We start from the raw sequence: 21576 nt of genomic DNA on the forward strand, positions 1-21576 counted from the left end.
CTGCTTTTAAGATTCTCTCTGTCTCTTTAACCTTGGGTAATGTAATTATGATGCGCCTTGGTGTGTGCTTCCTTGGGTCCAACTTCTTTGGGACTCTCTGAGCTTCCTGGACTTCCTGGAAGTCTATTTCCTTTGCCAGATTGGGGAAGTTCTCCTTCATTTTTAATTTCTTGCTCTTCCCCTTTTCCTTTTGGCACCCCTTTGATTTGCATGTTGGAATGTTTAAAGTCGTCCTGAAGGTTCCTAAGCCTCTCCTCATTTTTTGGAATTCTTGTTTCTTCATTCTGTTCTGGTTGAATGTTTATTTCTTCCCTTTGTTCCAAATCATTGATTTGAGTTTCCTTCCCATCACTTTTGGTACATTTTCCTTTATTTCACATTTCATAACCTTCACTTTTTTCTCTATTTTGTGATCATACCCAACCGTTTTTGTGAGCATCCTGATTGCCACTGTTTTGAACTCTGCATTTGATAGGTGGGCTATCTCTTCATCACTTAGTTCTGTTTTTGGAGCTTTGATCTCTCCTTTCATCTGGGCCATATGTTTTTGTCTCAGCCTGCCTATTATGCAGTAAGGGGTGGAGCCTTAGGTATTTGCCACAGTGAGGCAACCCTTGTTGCTACAGTGTGGTGCTGTATGTGGGGATGGGATCGAGAGGGAACAATGCCACTTGCTTGGCTTTCACACAGTTTTCAGTCACTTCCCCCACTATCCACAAGCAAATTGGACCATCTTGGTGCTAATACCTAAGTGGGTGGGTTTGTGTACATTCTAGGACCGTTTGGATCTCTCCAGTGAACTCTCCTAAGGGCTGGGAGTTTCCACCATCACTGCAACCCCCACAGATTTTTACAGTCAAGGGTTTTGATGCTTTATTTCTCTGTGCTGGAACACTGGTTTGTGCAGTCTACCTTGCTCCCCAGTTGTTCTTCCCAGATTATCCACATGCAAATGTGGGGCTACCTGGTCTGCTGTCCACCACCTTGCTGTGAATCCTCTCTACCCTGGCTGACTGACTGTCTTTGCCCCTCTTAATAGTCTGGATAAATGTTTCTTCTTTAACTCTTTGGTTATCAGACTTTCATATAGTTCAATTATCTGGCAGTTCTGAGTATTTTTGTTTTTAAATTTGTTTTTAATCCTTCTTTTGATTGTGCAAGGAGGCAAAGGGAATCTATCTATGCCTCCATCTTGGCCAGAAGTCACCTGTTTTATACATGATTTATAGCTAGTATAATAAAACAAGAAAAACAAAAGAATGGTATACAGTATTTTTACTGATAAAGAAGAAATAAAAATGTATTAACAATAATATAATTATGAGGAAAATTACAAAAGAATCTACAGATAAATTATTAGAATTAATGATAAAATTTAGCATAGTTGAAACAAAAAGTTCATATATTATTTACCTTCTTATACCTGCAAAAATAGAAAATATAATTTAAATATTAAAAAAAGAAACTTAGGAATAAATGTAATGACCTCTGTGTAAACTCTTTAGAGAAGCTATTTGTACACAATAAACAGACAAAGGATTAATACAAAGGTTTATAAAGAATTCTTATGGCTGAGCCCTGGTGGGTGGCTCAGTTCATTGGAGCATCGTCCCATACACCAAAAAGTTGCAGTTGTAGGTTTGATCCTGGTTAGGGCACATACTTAGGTTATGGTTCAATCCCTGGTCAGGGAGCATAGGAGAGGGAACTGATAATCGATGTCTGTCTTTCTCTCTCCCCCTGCCCTTTCTCTCTCTCTAAATAATTAATAAACATATCCTCAGGTGAGGATTTTTTTAGAAATCCTCAAAAGAAACAAATTCTTACAAATCAATAAGAAAAAGACAAACAATCCAATAGAAAAATGGGCCACATTCTTGAACAGGCACTTGGGAAAAAAGAACTAGAGAGGTAGGCTCAATGTTATTACTAATCTGAGAAATGGGAATTGAAAGCACAATACCCTCTGAATTGATGAAAATTAAAAATCTGAAAACTCTAGGCAAGGCTGTAGGGCAGTAGCACCACATCCGCATCTGTAGCTGCTCTGGAAGGCACTGGGATTACCTGGTAAAGTGGAAACTGCGTACTTTCAAACCAACCATTCTCAAGTTAGATATATATCCTTAGAAGTGTTTGTACATGTGCAAGGAGACATCAGCAAAAAGTATTACAGCAGTATTATTGGTAGAAAAAGAAATGAAAATAATACAAACGTCTATTAGCAGGAGACTGGGCAAATACATGGCAGTGTATTTACATAATGGCACACAATGAGAGAGAAAATGAGCCACAGCTACTCACATGTGAATAATAGGAACATTGTGTTTCGTGAAAAAAGTGAGTTGTAAAACAATTCCTATGGTATGATTTCCTTTATATAAACTCTCCAAACATTCAGAAGTAAACAGCATCTTGTGGAATGTGACTCATGAAGAAAAGCAAGGGGATGATAAACACAAAAGGTAGATGGTGGTTATCTCTGGCGGGGGGCTGGGATAGGAAGGTGATGCTTTTAGAGAAGCATCCTCAAGGGTTTCAAAAATCCCGATGTTTTAAAGTTTATTGAAGGGTACTCAGATGTTTATTATATCATCATTCTTAGTATATTGACAAGTGATACATATTTATTCATATCAGTTTAGTATTTAATAAAACACTTTGAAGAATATTTGATAAATACTCAAGCTGTTGTGTCTTTAGCCAATAACCTTTTCTTCTAATTCTAAATTAGTTATTCCTGCTGCTGTTTTATTTTACCATCTGAAATTTAGGGATTAATGTAAGTTCACCTATTAGAAAAGAAAAAAGTAAAGTTTTTTTCATATTGCTGGGTGCGTGGAATGGGGGATAAGGATAGAGACCAGTGTTTTGCATATAGTGAATAATTAGGACTGGCATTGAATTACAATAATAAACAAAGAGTAAAATTGACTTCAACTTCCCTTGAGCATTAGAACACTTGGTCTCAGAGTTTTGCGTGGACTTTTCCTTCCACTCGGTTGCTGCACCTGTCTGTAGCAACCTGTTACTATCTCCTGATATTCGACCTCTTCAGGAGTCCCAGGGCAGCGAAAGTCCTGAGAAGTTTGGTGCGATTCTCGAGAGAGGCCACGTGGAGTAGAGCCAAGGATACCGGCTGCCGGGCCTCTGGGACTGCTGCAGGAGCACAGCTGGGGAAGCCGGGCACAGAGGCCAGGTTGGCCGAATGAGAAGACACTGAGGGTGCAACAATTACCCCCAGTTCTGGGCTGTGCTGCCAGACAACCTAGTTAATTTGTTTCAGAATAATTAACTTGAGGACCTCAATGATCTAGATTCATTATCAGCCATCACCACTTTCATTATAGCCATGAGTACTGCCACCAAGAACATCTTAAACAGAGCAGTAGATGCTGTTCGAAGTCAGTTTTAAACTCTGAGTCTTATCCTACAGTGAAGATGAAAATGTGGTCAAGAAAGATACAAATGAACCAACATCAAACTAAAGATACTGGCCTAGGGGAAATTTCTACTGCTGTATTTGCTGGCTGTTTTTCCATTTGCCTTTGACTTTGTAGGCCAATACCATGCAGATTAATTTAATAAGCCTTGGCATCCTCATTCTCTAAATAAAACCTGCTGAAAATGATTGACTTACAGTCAATATTTTAATTATTTTAAATCCCATGGTCACCGAAATCAAACTTTGAAAAAAATGAAAATAGTAATTTAAGAGTTTCATAAATCTTATTAGCGCAAAATGTGAAACTAATTATTTGCTCCATTTAACTCCACAAGCATTGCCAATAAATCATATTCACATGTTTGTTACGTCCTTTAATATCACTATTTCAACTCTATCTTAACAACATTTTTCCCTTGTGGCCTTGACTTTTCACTGCTTCTCCAAATATCTCATGTTACACGCAAGCTGCAGGGTGTAGGGGAGAGAGTATGACCTTGGGTTCAAACCCCGATTGCACCACTGGCTAGTTACTGGACCTCAGGAAGTTATTTAAAATCTCTGGACCTCAGTTCCCTATCTGTAAAATGGGCACAATAATCCCTATGTCATACATGGAAAGAGAACAGTTCACGTAAAACGTGCAGTACACAGTAATTGTTCTTGAATGTTAATCCCTTTCTTTGTAAGAAAAGATATGCAGAGCAAAATATACTCAAATTGTTTTGATGAGAATAAATGGAATCTGAAACAAATACATCTCACTTTACTTGCTCTGACAAAGCCTTCAAAATCTAAGGAAGGGCTGGCCACTGCCAGTGACAATCCTCCTGGTGCAACAAAACCTCTGCCCTCCTGTGCCATCGCTGGTGGTGGATTTTTGTTTTTTAAGGAAATGAAGAAAGTACGTATATAATATGGAACTTTGAAATGACACATGGGATTTTAGTCTTATAGTATAGGTCTTGCGGAAAGATGATTCAACTTGGCTTGAAAGCAAGGGTAAAATAACTTGATTAAACATTGAGAAGCATGTGAAACTCTAGAGATGAAAAAGACAGTAAATTTTCAGTTGATCTGCATGTATTATGATGAACACACAGTTATTTTTCAACTTTGTTCAAACACTAGTTGCCTTCTGGACTGTGATTTTACTCAAACATCATGTCATTATTTTTTCTAAATGAAGATAATGTATTATAAAGGTCTTGGAAAGTTGAGAATTGAAAAACATGCTTTTCCTTCCATGCATTTTCTTATGCATGTATTTTTTTGTGGCTGTAATAATTGTTTGTAATTTTTCAACTTGATTTTTAATTAATATTATGACAAAACATTAAAATACTAAGTGATATATTTCTCACATTCTATAATTTATTTGACAGGTTTTCTATTGTGAATGTTAAAGTTGCTTCAAGATTTTTGCTGTAATATATAATTATTCTGAAGAACAATTTTGTTTTTAGATTTTTTCAAAGGCTCTTATCTGTATGGAAATACAGATTAAAAAAATAAAAGTACCAGCTCTTAAAACTACATTCCAATAGCTTCCCTCAGGTCTTTTTTTCTTGTTTCCAGCACAATTTATCAATCCTGATTTCTATCGCAATCCGCAGGCAGGTGAGGTGTGATTAAGTTGCAAAATACTTGTATAGCCACTTTTGTTTAAAAGTAAGTTTCACCAAACCTAAGTAATAGTAGAAGCTTAATGAAAAAGAGAGAGACACTGAAGAAAACAAGTATTTAAAACTGGCCAGAGAACTTGATGTATGCATTCACCCATGTGGGAGGGCTCAGACTGAGCTGTGTATTTGTCATTTTATCTTTTGTTAACACTACCAGTGCCCTTTGACTTTTCTTCTTATTCCCTCATTTCTCCCCTACTCCAGACTATTGTTTCAAGGAATCTGAGGGTTCCACAGACTTGTCCCTCCTCTTTTCTCCTCTCACCATTACTGGTTTCCTTCCCTGCCATGTGTCTAGTGTCTTGAAATGCAGTAGCCATCATTTCAGTTCAGTAAGTAATGAGCATTGTCTATGAGCCAGGTATAGTGGTAGATGCTGGAAACTCAATGGAGAGTAAAACATAGTCTGTGCTGGTCAGAAGGATGGAGGGAGGTTCTGATTGAATGGGTATCTGAAGGCAGAGATGGAGTATGCTAAGTGATGAGTAGGTGTGCGTGTGCAAAGGGCATTTCTCACAGAGACAGACACTGCAAAGCTGTGTGGTGGAAGTGAGCCTGGAGAGTGCATTGAGGAGGAAGGCCAAAAATGTCTGAAAGCCCATTCTCTCAGCATAGAGCTTAGCCTACGTTAACACGTGCAAAACATGCAGCTCATTTGTCCAATGCTCTTCCACTGACATCCTGTTTGGGTGGTCAGTTACCTTTTCTCATCGTGTCTGTAAGATGAAGAGGTCCGGCCACTGGTCCATATAAACATCTTAGAGGATGTTGGTCCAGGAGCTTCTTCCCTTGTGGTGGAAGTCCTGGAGGAATGATGAAAAGACCTGAAAGAGGTACACACTGAAGTTCAGTGCATTGCTTTAAATTCTGGGAAATCTGTATCAACAACAACCAATAACTCTCAGTGGACTGATCTTTAAATAACATCAGGTTTCTGCTCCTATGGGGCAGTGGGTTTCAACTTTGGCTGCACATTAAAATCAACTAGGAAGCTTATAAAAACACCGAAGCATGCCACCCATCCACCCCTTGCAAATGTGCCCTGTTTTTGAAGCTTCCCAGTTGTTTCTAAGCACCCCTAGAGGTGAGAGCCACCACCTTAAGGCAACATGATTTTCTAATTGAGGTTAACACCATATTCCCTCCAAAATGCCTCCTCCAAGAATATAATTTTGGCATGGTTTGACACTATGATATAGTATGGTGTCACACTCTGTAGTATACTGTATTTTTCCAAAAGTTTGGTTCAGATTTGAATACTAAAACTTTTTCCCATTTCTTCTGCAAAATGCTTTTTTTTGAAGCTGACAGATGTGGTATTTTGGGGACGGAGCATTATCTTTTAAATGTGCACTACTGTTGTCAGAGCTGTGGGGTCGCCTCCTTGCAGTGGAGCATCTGAGCAAGTGACAGCAGCCGTAGCAGCAGGCACTCGCTGGCTCCTTGAGGCCAGGTCCACAGGATCCAGAGTCAAGGTGCTACAGGAATGGTTGTGGCTGACTTAGGGATACGTTCTTTTCTCTCTCAGAAGGGCACTAAAGATTGTTAGCTATTATTATTTACTTTCTACATAATAATTATTTTCTAGGAAGTTATAAACATTAAATATCCTAGCAATCTGAATTACATATGAAATTTAAAATGCTGTTTAACAACTAGGACAAAGGAAGGGTGGTGATTCCTTATGGTTTCACTATCACTTGGCTTTCCTTTAGGTTGACACAATATTAATTGTAAGCAGGAGGATGGATATAATATGAGCTACTCTATACTGTGTTAGCTGCTAATGTGAGGCAGTTGGCATTATATCTGTACACATGTCATGAAATGACATATGTATACAAGCTTACATATAAAAACCATGTAAGGTGGGTAATGTAAATATTTCCAGGTTACAAATGATGCTTCCAGGAGTTTGGGATATTTGTCACATTTAGAAAAATTGGACTCATGCTTCCAACCAGCGTCTGCTTGCTTCTAGTTCTTGTGCTCTTTGGAGAAAGGCACATTCTGGTCTCACCAGTGATTCTCTAACTGTAATGTGCATACAAACTTCCTGGGGATCTACAATGTAGGATATGATTCAGTGGGTCTGGGGTGGGGCCCGGGATTCCGCATTTCTAACATTCTGTTGTATGATGCTGATATCACTGGTCTGCAGACAACACTGAGCAAAAAACTCAGGGCTTGTACTCAGAGTCAATGGTTGGTTATAGGCCCAATTTTGCCTAGCTAGCTGTGTGGCTTTGAGCAAGTCACTTCACTTTTCTCAGGCCTATTTGTTTTTAATCTGTAACATAACACATTTAAAATAGATAACTTCTGAGAACTCCCTCAGCTCCAAAATTTTGTGATTCAGTACATCGAAGAATGAATCTAAGTCCATTGTAAGTCATTGTGTGCTGACTTTCTGGGAACAGGTCTAGGAATAGAGCTCCTTCTATAACCCTTGGCCAGCGTCAGAGATAGAAGGGACAGAGGCCCTAGGAGATGGCAGGGGTTTGGTAACCAATATGAATACAAGAAATCATACTTCCACCCTTGCTCTCTTAGGATAAATGTCAGGAATGAATGGATGTACCCAAATAGATGCCCTAAAAAGTTTTAGAAAAATTTAGAAGTTAAATCTGCTAGCTCTTTCAGTGTCTTGGATCTTATATATTGAAAGTTGTTTAGAAAAACATACAATAAAAATAGTTATTTATGTTCCTTTTTAAACAGCTTTAAAGCATAAATTATCTCAAGCAGTTCTGTCCATGCTGCCAGGCCAGTGTGGCTCAGTAGGCTGAGGTGTCATCAGTTCAATCCCTGGCCAGGGCACACACCCAGGTTGTGGGTTTGGTCCTCAGTTAGGTCATCTATGGGAGGCAACCAGTGGATGTGGCTCTCTCGCATTGATGTTTCTATCTCTCCCTTCCCCTCTCTCTAAAAAGCAATGGATATACCCTTGAATGAGAATAAAAAAACCTTTAAAACATCCATCCATTATGTTACATATGGCAATATTTCATCTTTTTATGGTTGAGTAGTATTCCATGGCTATATAAATATGTATATACATATATATACACATATATGGTCAATCTTATAAAAATCATATATATATATGTATGTATGTATATATGGCCATGGAATACTACTCAGTCATAAAAAGATGAAATATTGCCATATGTAACATTTTTAATATATAATCTTATATTAAAAGATTATATATATAATCTTTTTTGTCCTATTATCCATTATTCATTCATAAGCACTTAGATTATTCCCATGACTTCATTCTTGTAGATAATGCTGCAATGAACATAGGGGTACATATATCTTTAGGAGTAAGTGGTTTCATATTTTTCAGGTATATACCACGAAGAGGAATTGCTGGATCACATGGTAGTTCTACATTGTTTCACTCATATACGGAATATAAAACAAAAGTAACAAAATAAAAAACCAAAAAACCCCTCACAGACACCAGAATGGTGGTTGCCAGAGAGGAAGAGGGGTAGGAAGGGGGTGAAGTGTGTAAAGGAACCAAATACATGGTAATGGGAGGAAACTAGACTTTGGTCATGAGCATGCAATAGAATATATAGATGTTGAATTATAATATACTTTTAAAATTTCTAGAATGTTATTATTAATCAATATTACCCAAATAAATTTAACTAAAAACATATAGAATAGAGATTAAATTCATTAGTCTGAAAATAAATCCACCTTCAGAAAATAAGAATAATTGTAATCTATATTGAATAAACCACTTCATAAAAATGAGGACTGGCTTAAATTTTCAGGAAGTTATTTGAACATCCACTCTGGTCACTTTAATCACCCCTCAAATGATTGGGGATGTGGAGTAGACAGAAGAAAAGACGCTCAATTTGAGTCAAAGTAAAGCAGTAAATGACTGAGTTCCTGGCCAATTCCTGGTTATTAGCCGGCATTTAATAGACACACCAAATATATTATAAATGCTTTGAAATCATTCAAAGTGAAAGGGGCTGCAGTGATTTAATATACTTAGGACACTTTTCAGACTGCATGTCATTATTCTAGCATTATACCCCTGCTCTGTTGTTTTAGGATGAGACAGAAAGGGAGATGAAAGGTACATATCTATTTTAATTAACTGTCTAAAGCTTGTTGGAAAGGACTTATTGACTCCTCAGGTTATTCCAATAAGTGGATTTGAGTGGCTTTACTCCAGTTCTTATATTCATAAAGACACAGTTATTTAAAACCTGCTAAGTTATTCGTTAATTAAAAGGGAAGGAAGTAGCTGCTTTAAGGACAACAGTGTAAAGGTTTGTGGAGGTTGAAAACAATTTCCAGACTTCAAAGAAACACTTGGATTATGTTAATGAGGCTGGTTCGGAGGTTCTCTCAGCTCAAAGGCAGCCCTCCTGAACTCCTTACATAATTACCTCAATTCTGCCAAGGAAATTTTGTTTGAATTGTGATTAGGAAAAGTTATACAGAGACAAGAAAAATACTTCATAAAATTTTTTAATCTGGAATCCTAGCATGAAACACAGTTGTATTAATGGCTGTGGGCAAAGGGAGGAAACAGGGGTCTAGTTCCATCACTAAGTGTCCAATGAACTGAGGTGAACTGGGCAAGGCCACGACTCCATGCAGATGATATGATGGGAAAATCAGAGTCCTAAAGGAAGCAATCGCAGCCTAATGAGGGCAGGATGTCAGTGAGACTGTAACAATTTCTTGTCTCAGGAATTTATAAAGAGGCCTTTTCCATCTTTCAGGCACACAGATTGTGGGTTTCTTCCTCCCTGCTTGGCCACACTTCTTCCCCTCTGCCTCCTTCCCTCACCATGAAGGAAAGTCTCTGTTTCTAAGACCATCTCGGATGTCATCTCTTCTGTGGAGCCTTCTCTGGCCCACATGAGCAGCTTCCTCGCTGCTCCCTCGCTGCTCCTGATTTTTTGTATTTACCTGTGCTAGACTGAGATACAACTCATCCTGCCTCCCCTGTGAGGCTGTGGGCGTTCGGGCCAGGGCTGTCTTCTGCATCTCCATAGCCGAACACAGGACACAGTGAAACGTTGGTTGTGTTTGCTGCCTTGACTATCTGAGTCTATTGGAAAGCATGGCCATTGGTACTGATGCTGGCCTCCCAGGTGTGGCTCACTACTGCTGGGTGCAGCCCTTAGCTCCTTCTGGATTCTTCATTTGGCTTGGGATGCCGGTCTTTCTTCCCACTCCCCACCTCTTCTTCCTTCTGATTGTCCTGCTCCCTCTGTCTCATTCATTGACTTGGACGGGAAGTTTCTATTGCTTGCTGAATTGTCATCCAGTAAGGTTTTCTTCAGAGAGGACAGCATGGCCTAATGAAAAGATGAGCAGCAGAGCCTGATGGGCTGGTTTGTCCGTGCACGCTTGGCATTGCCTCCTACCAGCCATGTGATTTGAACAAGTCAGTTTGACATCTCTGTGTCTTAGTGTCCTTGACTGTAAAAATGGGAATAATAATACTTGCCTTTTTGGGTTGCTTGAAACATAAATGAGATAATAGATGCAAAGATACCTAAAGTAGATTAAGGCACATAGTAGGTACATAGTAAACATTAGTTTATTTCTTTTTCCTGTGTCATTAATTATGAAAGCAAACATAATTGGATTTTATTTTCTTGTTAAAAAATCCAATTAAGTTGTTTTGTGCTTGTACATTGAGACTATTGATTTTTTTGTTCCCTATGGGTTAGTGGCACTCAATAGAGAAAAAACAACTTTCTGAGATATTGAGATAATAAAATCTGAAGTACTTCCTCATTCACATTAAGTTAATACCCATCCTGAGCAATAGAAGCATAAAGAAGGTGCCTCTGAACCCTGGACACACATCAGAATTGTATAAGGGGACTTCTAAAAAGTATGGTGTCCAGACTATTCTGCTATGCAGTCAGGGGAGAAACACTGCTACAGACTCTCAGGTTCTGATCTGATTAAGTTGAATTCTTTTTCTTAAAACTGAAGTATAGTTGGCATACATCCTTATATTAGTTATATTACTTTTAGGTACACAATGCAATGGCTTGACATTTTTATAGCTTATAATGTGATCACCTCACCAATTTCTAGTAATTATCATCACTATGCAAACTTATCACAGTATTATTGACCATTTTCCCCGTCACCTTTTTACCCATCCCAGCAATGCCCTCTTCTGGTAACCATTTCTTTGATCTCTGTTTCTATGCATCTGTTACTGTTTTCTTTTTTTTGTTCATTTGTCTTTTTTTTTTAGATTCCACAATAAAAGTTAAACCATATGGTATTTGTTTTTCTCAGCTTGACTTATTTTACTTAGCACAATACCCTCTAGATCCATCCCTGCTGTCTCAAATGGCAAGATTTCATTCCTTTTTTGGTTGTGTCATATTCCATTATGTGTGTGTGTGTGTGTAAAATCTTCTTTATCTATTCATTTACTGATGGATACCTAGATTGCTTCCATATCTTGGCTATTGTAAATAATGCTGCATATATCTTTTGGAATTAGTGTTCTCGTTTTCTTTAGATAAATATCCAAATATTGAATTTCTGGGTCATATGGTAGTTCTTTTAGTTTTCTTAAGGAATCTCCACAGTTTCACACAGTGGCTGCAATTGCAATCACATTAACAGTGCACAAAGGTTTTCTTTCTCCACATCCTTAACAAAAAAATAACAAACAAGTTAAATTCTCTATGGAGACTCCCCTGCTTCTAGAATCTTTGGATGGAGACTGACAGTTCTAGTGTGCCGCTCTGTGTAGTGGCTTTTTACTTTCTACCAGTGCCTAGGCCTCAAGGTGACGGCTGCAAGGACAAGTGAGACACAAGGCAGGAAAGAGCAAAGTGGATGCAGTTTCCTAGTATCAGTGGCCTTGAGCTATGCACATGGGATACTCTTAATGCACTCTGCTTTATCACACAGCAAGCAAGAGCCGGAGGATCTATGTAACACATAATTACATGCCTAATCTTGCATAAAATTGTAATAGTAATGACATCACAGCAGCAACTTAAAAGGTCACTCAAAGCACAGAAATTTAGGAATGCTTCTAATGCATGGGACTTTATCTTTGCAGACAGCAAATTATATGTTCTCCATAGGAATTGAGTTGTTTTGGCTTCAGGCCCTTTGGAGGAAGAAGTCAAATGTGTGATGATAATTTTAGACCTAGTGATATAATTTAGAAAACACTGCTACTTTTTGTTAAGAGGAGCTTGAAATATCGTTGGGATGTTTTCTTCTCTAATGAACTATTGCACCTTGTTTTTATTCATTTGGGCATCTGTTCGACAACATTTCTTAAGTGCTGTACGTGTGCCAGGGACTGTACTGGGTACTGCAGCCACCCATTTCTGTTTCTGAGGAGTACACAGTCCACGCAGGGGTCAGAATAACAAATTGACCTTTTTATTATACCAGAACTGCTCTTTTTAAAGGTGCTATAGCTACGTGTCTCTCATCCTTTTTTAAAAAGATTTTTATTTATTTATTTTTAGACAGAGGGAAAAGGAAGGAAAGAAAGGTCAATGTGTGGTTGCCTCTCATGCGTCCCCTACCGGGGATCTGACCTGCAACTCAGGCATGTGTACTGACTGGGAATCGAACTGGTGACCCTCTGTTTCACAGGCCAGTGCTCAATCCACTGAGCTACACCAACCAGGACTCTCCTCATCTTATTTAAGCTGTTAACCTAACTGAATTTGGAATCAATATCACTGGTCATCTCCTTCTTCTCAAAATGACTTACAGGACAATGCTCTCTTGGCTCTCTTTTTTACTCTCTAGCTGGTCCTTCCATTTCTTTGTTCCTATTTCTCTACCTCCCTCTTAAGTCTTGGTGTCATTTGGGGGACTAGCAAGTGCTCATGAATAGTCTCTTGACACTGCTTCCGAACAAGAGTTCGAAAGACCTTTCTTCCCTAGTTTGATGCCTGGAAGATCGAGTGAAGAGCTCTGTTTGCTGCCCAGTTGTGGAGGTAAAGAAGTATATTGCTGGGCAGTATGGTCTCTTTGAGAGGAATCAAATAAGAGAGAATGGATTCTCTAAATTTTTATCACAGGCTGCTTTTTAATGGCTGGGTCAACCATGTATGGACTCTTCTGGCTGGAGATAGATGTGGGGGTCACCATGACCTCTGGCATGTATGTGGATCAATTGTTGTTTAGGTAATTGTGATTGTTTGACTTCTGCTTCAGGGGGACACAGCTCAAGTTAAATAATGTACCTGTCCTTTAGCCTGCTGGCGACTTGGCTCATTGAGCTCAGCAATTCAGAGACTCTGGGCTTCTAATCTTTCCTCGTCACTGAGGAACGCTCCTCCCCCCGCCCTCCGTGTTGCCACCTGTGAAAGGATGGCTGTGGATCTAACTGCCACTCTGTTGGTTAATTCAGCATTATCTTGTCATTCAACAAATATTTACAGAAGATGTAACTATGTGGCTGGCACTGAGCCTGTGTATGAGGATGTATTGGTGGACACAACAGCCATGACCCTTCTCTTACAGAGCTTCTAGTCTAGAGGAGGAGACAGACTGGCCAGACAAGCGTGGATTGGGGTCTTTACTGTAAGACTGCTATGCATGTGAATGCAATGAAATAGATTTTGCATCACAGCTACAGTCATAACATTGATCAGAAATGCTATCTCATGACTAAGTTGAAAGACGTTTGAAATGACTTTCAGGCTGAAATCTCCACTCCACAATGTAGTCATTGTGTAACCTAAATATATAGTTAAACTTTCCTGACACTCATTTTCCTCATCAAGAAAATCAGAGTAATACAGATATAATAAAGAATTGCCATGCTGATGATTTGAGATAATGTACGGCATTGAGTAATCACTCAGTAAATGCCAGTGTTTTCCATTTGGAGGAAATAGCAGAAAAATTTCCCCTAGGCAGGCCATCTATACATTAAGTCCTTCTGTTTGATTGATAAAAAAAGTTCTATGAACAAATGGAATACACATTTCTACATGGTCTTAATTCGCCCACTATTCCATAATTCATTCCTTAATGAGCTTTTCAAGTGGATAATCACAACTGATGTTCAGTTTGATTCTTTCTATGCTACATATTTAAAGCCAGTTTAATCGTTCAACATTCACTCTCTTGAGCATCACACATGCACAGCTGGTGTGAGGAAACCTGCTCATAACTCACGTGTGCCTCCTAGATTAATACGAATGACAGATTTGTGTTGGTACCATTCATCTCTTCTCAGTGAATGTGGTTTAATTCTGACTTCCATTTCAGTTGAAAATCTAGGGAGGTAAACTATAATGAAAGCTTTTTATTGAGAACACCTAGAAATGGCAATAAAGGTATGAGGTACTTCTCTAGACCTATATATAATTATTGCATTTATATGCATTGCTTTATTTTACTCTGACAGTAACCCTAGGGGAGCTCACTATCGACCAGAAGAGGAAACTGGTATATTCAGAAAGTCAGAAAATTGTCTGAGGTCACGTAGTTACTAAGTTGTAAAGTTCGAATTTTAGGCTAGGCCGGTCCAACTCCACAGACCATGCTCTGCTAACCCACACATTTTGCTAGGCAAACCAAGTACCCACATCCAGGTCAGATACATGATGGGTGCCAAGGATGGTGGCCACATTCAGCCTATTTCTTCACTGAAGGCCACGGTCTTTGCCACATCAAACCTAGAGAGAGAAAGTGGGGGTTGGTGGAAGAACACGGCGGGAATGAGAAAAAGACAAGAAAGTAAAGCATAGTAAAAGAGGTGAACTCCAACACAAGCTTTGCTCCTATTGTCTGTGTGACCCTGGGCAAATTTCTAACACTTTTCCTCCTCTGTTTTTTCATACAATGAAGTTGATTACAGTAGTATATTCCTCATAGAGCTTTTTTGAAGGTCAAGTTAATATAAGTTGTGTGCTTTGTAATGTTACAATCATCTGTATATTATATCAGTAACACAAACATATATGTTAATATATGTCTTTATGTTAACATATAAATAGATGACAGTATATGAGTTAATATATGAAAAGTATAACATGAGCCCTGACTGGTGTGGTTCAGCAGATTGAGTGCCAGACTGCAAACCTAAGGGTCACTGGTTCACTTCCCAGTCAGGGCACATGCCTGAGGTGCATGCCAGGTCCCCAGTAGGGGGCGCATCAGAGGCAATGTTTCTCTCCCTCTCTCCCTCTCTTTCTCCCTCCCTTCCCCTCTCTCTAAAAATAAATAAATGAAATCTTTTTTAAAAAGTAAAACATGAGAGGAATTAAGTATATGCTGTTATTATGACCACTTGGGAAGTGGTTAAATATGTATTAGATTTGAAGACAGCAGAATCTGTGTAGAAGTTCACACAGTTAAATATATTCAGTAGACATTCCTAAGTGTAACCTTAAATTTTTCATGGAGAGAAAAGTGGGGAGAAGAGGAAGCCTCTTAGCCCGGGGAGACAGGCTAAGAGGCGGCCTCAGCACTGTTTGCCCCTGGCTAGTCTTGAACTTGGCCCTTTTGTGTCCTGGCTATGTATCCCTCACATGTCATGCAAGAGAATTAAAAGAGATGAATGTAAGGTTCCTTATGTCTGAAGACTTTTATTTTGTTCTACTTTAGAAAGCTGTAATCAAGGTCTATTCCTATACCTTAGTTGAATTCTAATTTGCCTTTGGATATATATAATTTCTGTTTTACATTCTGTTGATTTCTCAAATGAAGCATTCAGTAAGCCTGCTGGGAAATCTAATAGAACCGAGGGAGGGGAGAGTAAGCACCAAATTGGAAGGTAGCACAAGAATACCTCCCGAAGGTCCCTGCAAAGGATTCCTACAGACCAAGCCATTGCCGAAGAGCGGAATGTCGTGGGCGCATGCCTTCAGACCTTGTCTGGCTGTCAGTATTTCAACATGCTCTTCTGCCTAGTTCCTCCTGCCTCTTAGCCTGTCTCCCCACACAGCCCCGTCTCTAATCCAGTTTTAAAACCACTGGCCTGTTCCAAAGAGGATTTGTGATCATGAATTCTGGGTGCCATGGCAGGTGGTGAGGGAGTTATTTTTGCAGCAAGACACTATGGTTCATAGGTCCTGGTCTGTTCAACTGTAGTCATTATCGGGTGAAAAATAGTTAAATTAGTCCACAGCCTCTCCCAGTAGGTGCCTGAATAGACAATGAATAATATGTATAAATTTCTACTCCTGGAGGAAACCAGCATTCCTAACTCAGCATTCTCAGCCTCAAATTGAGTGGTCTAGCCCTTTCTTTTGTCAAATGGGACAAAGATGCACTTGATTTATCCATGTGTTTTATTGCTAAGTGGAATAGTGGGAAGAAACCATGATCATAGGAAGCAGAAAAAACTGAGTTGAAGATCCATTTCTGCCCGTTTCCTGTCAAGGATATATCACATGCAAGCTGATTAGAAGCTAACTTTTCTGAGTCTCTCCCCTTATCTACAAAGTGGGAATATTAATACAACCTATAAAATTTGTTGTGAGGATTAATTAAAATAATGAACCTGACATTGGCAGCTTATTATTTAATATAGTGATTTATTTATATGTATGATTCTTTGCTTATTTATATATCCTAATTTACCTAATAGGCTAAATTAAAAGTATTGTCTTAACTAAAGGAAGCTGAGACAGAATTTAGGGAAATCATTGAATACTAACATTTAAGTGTTAGTAATCAATGAGCTATGAGAGGTCTTCTAGGCCATAAGCTGATATTGAGACTTAATGTTTGTGGCTTTCTTGGATAGTCTTTTTAAAGCGGTAGGTAAAAGGCAAATGGGTCTCATTGTAAAAGTAGGTCTTCACAATGTAAAAGCACTAATTGGGCAAAAGAAATTTTTTAAAATTCTAAATGCTACTCTAGCTTAGTGGAAGAAGCTGTACTTAAAAGGGAAAAAAACAGCAATAGCAATAGTGATTTTTTTTTGGATGGCTACAGGTTGAAGAAAAGCTACAGGCTGAAGAAAAGCTAATTTGAAGGTAGAACAAAGACAGAACAATCTGAGTATCAGTCAGAGTTACAACTAAAATAGTTGTCAATAAAGCAAATATGTTTAACTTATTACTTCATAGTATTATTAAAAATTGATCAATCACCACTAGAAGATGCTAGGGAACCAACTTATTACAGTGAAAACTGGTAAATATGGGAAAGAATCAATCATTTATCTTATATTTTATATATTAACTATAGCACTGGGGAACAAAATAATAGAAGTAAGTTTTTTTTAATAGAAGTACTTCACCTAGTTGATAAGAATGGAATATTAGAATTAAATACCTACCATTTTTCAACACTTAAGTAGCTAAAGTACCTCAACTCTGATCATCAATTGTTATTACCACTAACAAAGAGAGATTATGAAATAGCCTTGCCCTCAGACCCAAATCTGATCAATCCCCTGGAGACAACAAACAATTTACAGAAAGTAGAGAGGCTGGAAGATCATATTATAAAATGCTATGGGGAAGCTATCAGCAAAATTGATCCTGTGAGAAGCTCTATGGAAAAGATAACTCAGAGCCTTTAAGAAATTATTGCTGAGATAAAATAGAGAAAGAATCTATAGATTAAATAGACTTAAAATATATTATTTACTAACGGAAATGTGTGAATTTAGTTTGGATTCAGATTTACAGACTGAAATAAAAGTCATGTGTTTTCCTATTTTAATTTTTTTTAATTGTCACCCAAGGACATTTTTTCATTGCTTTTAGAGAGAAAAGAAGGGAGAGAGGAAGGGAGAGAGAGACATGTCCATGTGAGAGAAGCATGGAGTCGTTGCTTCCCAAATGCATCTGGATCTGGGATCATTCACACCTGAACTGGGGATCATGCGGTCCAGATGGCAACCTAGATATAGATATATACCCTGACTGGGAACTGAACCCATAATCTTTTAGCTATGGGATGGTGCTCTAACGAACTGAGCCACACCAGTCGGTGCTCCTGTTTTTCATCTTTTTTCAGTACAATTCTTCTTGGATTATTTTTATAAAATACATATTAAATCAGATGACTTTCTTGCTGAACATCTGTCAGTGGCTCTTTATTATCTGTAGATAAACCCAAGAAAGATTTCACAGGCTCTATGTGTGCTACTTCAAGGAGGATGAAATAAGTGTGAACTTAGGGAAAGCTTCCTGGAGGAGACTGAAATTGAGAGCCAAAAAAAAAAAAAAAGAAGAATGTTACAAAGATTTTCTGGGGAAATCAATTCAATAGGCTCACTGATGCAAGCATGGTATGTGGGGGTTGTCTAGGAGGTTGGAAACTCTTGAAACGGAAGGTCCATGCTGTGTTGCCCTAGTGTGGAGAGCTGTGAAAGCAAGTCTGGGAAAAGTTGATAGCTGGTGCTGTGGGATTTATCACTGCACTTTCCTTTTGCTCCTCAGAGTGATTCTCAGTCCTTTCCCCTTTATGACATACATTCCCTTTTACTCCACTCCATGGCATTACCAATAAGAGCACAATGTGTCTTGTCACCCCAGCCCAAAACTAATGATTAAATCATAACACTTCTCATGATGGTGGCAAGGAAGATTCCTGTGGCAGGTGCCAGGACTGGGTTCGAGAGTCCTAAAGCTACAGGGAGGTGCATCCTAACTGGCTAGTCTAAAACCAGGGGGCAAATTCAGGTCAAAGAGTAAAGTACAAGTACAGACCCTCACGCCAAGGATTATATTTAGATTCAGCCTGGCCTCACTGTGTTCCCAAGGACAAAAGGTGGTTCAGGAGTATGGAGAATGACACACTGGCTTTTCCTAGTTTCTAGACTTGAGACATGCTTGGCTCTATGATGCAGGCAGTGGATCTGGAACAAGGGAGGAGGGGCCGTGACAAAACTGAGATACCTTGGACATAGGTGCATGTTATCTTTCTTGGTCACCGTGTGTGGCTGTGTGCTTTCTCCTCTACTGACAGTGTGTCTTTGACTTGGCAGTTAAGCATACCTTAGCCTGTTTATTTTTTAATGCAATTACTATTGGCACATAGAAGGAAGTAAACTGAGTAGCTCTTCTTAATGGATTTATCTCAAACCTTCGGTTGTATCAGGGTCAAAAGAGGACCCATTTCTTTGTTCCTGAGCTTTCTCACTGTATTTAAATTGATGTGTAAGGTCAAAATACAGCTCTTTTTGTATTCACTTTTGCCATATCACTTTCAAAACAAACAGTGCAAGCAAATTGTAGAGTAAGAAAATCATCCCTGTTTCTTTCAAGAAACAAAAGGAAATGCAGCTGTGATAGCAAGAGATAGCTGTACTTGAGGACAGTTGCCTAGAATTGCCCGTCAGGAATCACAAGGCCAGGGAGTTTGTTTCCAATGCTGTGGTAGAGCCTAGATCTAGACTTTACACAGCTCTAGGAAACAGGTTTATTGAGAAAAACTAGAGGATGAATCAACCTAAGCTGGTATTCTTTAGTGACAAATATATTTCATAGAATTTACCAAAAATAACCAATTCCTATAGACACCTATTTATTATTAATTGATAGATTAAGTTCTTTGTTATCTGAGACTCTGAAGAAAGACCCTTGGATGCTAATCCCCCCCCCCCCCGCCCCCCGTCTGGACCTGATGCTTCAATTCCTTTAGAATACTCTAAACAAGGAGTTCTCCAGCTCTTGATTAAATGACTCTAGTGGTGGGGAATCCCCTTTCTCTGGGGACAGCCCCACCCATTCTTGGATATTCTGTTCTGTGGAAAGTGTTTCCATGTTCTGAGTCGGAATCTGTCTTCTTAGAGTTCCGCTATTGCTCCAAGTTCAACACTCTGGATTGCTTTCCAGATGTTTCAGCGTAGCTGTATATCCTGCCAGCACTTCACTCTGAGCTGCATGTTATCTAACTGTTCTTCACATAACATAATCTCATTTTTTCCTTATTCTAGTCACCTCCTCAGGCTGTTTTCCAATGACTGATTAATGTCTCTCCTAAAGTATCATGAGTATATTGTTATTAAAATTTTTAATAGTGCTGCATGTATTTTAATTTAGTTGCCACAAAACCTCTGTAAGACAGGTATTATGAGTTCTATCTCACTGATGAGGAAGCTGGAGACATTAACCAACTTGCCCAGGGTCACAGAGCTGGTATGTAGAGGAGCCAGGATATGAACCCGGCAGCCTGCATTTGGAGTCAATACCCTCAAACACTGTTCAATTCTATTTTTCTGAATACAGTCCTTTTAGTGTCAACTGGTTGGGATTGAGGGTAGCAGAACTACCACCTTCTTCTATTTATGTGTCCTGAGATCATGTTAACATTCCTGGCTGGTATGGTCGACCATGGTACATACAGGGAATTCCAAATCAAGAGTCAAATTTTGAAATTCCACACACCTGCCTTACAAAGACCATGCAGAGGTTCTGGGCTTTATCTTGAAGATAATGAAATCCTATTGTGTATTTAAATTTATTTTAAATTTTGAAATCCATTACACGTTTTTAAGCAAAGAGGCAAGATACATGATCATATTTACATATTTGAAATATTACTCTGAAGGTGGTGTTGAGGATAAATTAAAGCAGGATGAAACAATAAGCAGGAATGAGATAGTAGTGGCCGTAATCCAAGCAAGATCTGGAGGAAGCGGTGATGAAAAAATAACAATAATGAAGAGATCCAAGCAGTGTTTGGGAGGTGTGAGGTCAGAACTTGGTGGGTGATCAGATTAATGGGACAGAAGGTGATGGAAAGATGATTTTAAAAGGTTACCCAGGTTTCTTTTGGAGGCCTCTGTGGATATGAGGTTATCATTAACATCAGTGGGGAATGTAGTAAAAGGACCTGTACTTTGGGACAGGAGCGGGTAGATGGAGTTGCAGGAAAAGCTACAGAAAGGTTAGGAGGAATAGAGACAATGCTAAATGAAATGTTGAGGGGAGAAGATGGCAGCCAGTGGATGTATACAGGGACTCGGAAGGAAGGTCCAGGTGCAGACAGCAAGCTGCGGTTTGGGTTTTATTCTCAGGCGCCCAGAGGAGAAAGTCCCTGAGCTGCCCTTGATGTCTTCCTATGTCAGTGCTCAAGCAAAGTGATTCTAATTTCCTTTATGTCAGTGTCAGTTGTAAATGATTTGCATTTTACAAGGAATAACATGTTTGACAAGAACCATATTCATCATTTCAAAATGTTCCTCAAATACTGTAGCAGGGTGACCATTTGGTATAAATGGTGTGTCTGATCATGGTGATTATCTCTCAAGGGAAAGAATTCCTATTTTAAGAATCTAATATTTTTAGTGTGAAAATACAGGAAATTTAGGTTTTCATAAAATAAGAGTTAAAGGTCTATATCATCTAGCTTATAAGTATTAGATCATCCTTTCTCAAAACCCTCTCTAAAAATGTATTCTCTTTATCTTTTAAACAGTGTCTATGGGCTCCTCACTTATTGATGCACTTATTCATATAACAGTTGTTAGAAACACAC

At 38.8% G+C, this 21576-nt stretch overlaps 1 protein-coding gene across 2 annotated transcripts in view; it reads right to left on the minus strand.

Moving 5' to 3' along the window:
* KCNMB2 (potassium calcium-activated channel subfamily M regulatory beta subunit 2) overlaps positions 1 to 21576 on the minus strand; it is a 237723-nt gene that overhangs the window by 29910 nt on the left and 186237 nt on the right. For both annotated transcript variants that reach the window (XM_037046495.1, XM_037046494.1), the window contains exon 2: positions 5832 to 5954. In XM_037046495.1, the coding sequence (XP_036902390.1) occupies positions 5832 to 5887 (56 nt within the window). In that variant the 5' untranslated portion in view covers positions 5888 to 5954. The remainder of the gene's footprint in view (positions 1 to 5831; positions 5955 to 21576) is intronic.

The sequence above is a fragment of the Sturnira hondurensis genome, unplaced genomic scaffold (assembly GCF_014824575.4).
Source record: "Sturnira hondurensis isolate 20B ecotype Veracruz unplaced genomic scaffold, ASM1482457v3 Scaffold0005279, whole genome shotgun sequence".
NCBI lineage: Eukaryota > Metazoa > Chordata > Mammalia > Chiroptera > Phyllostomidae > Sturnira > Sturnira hondurensis.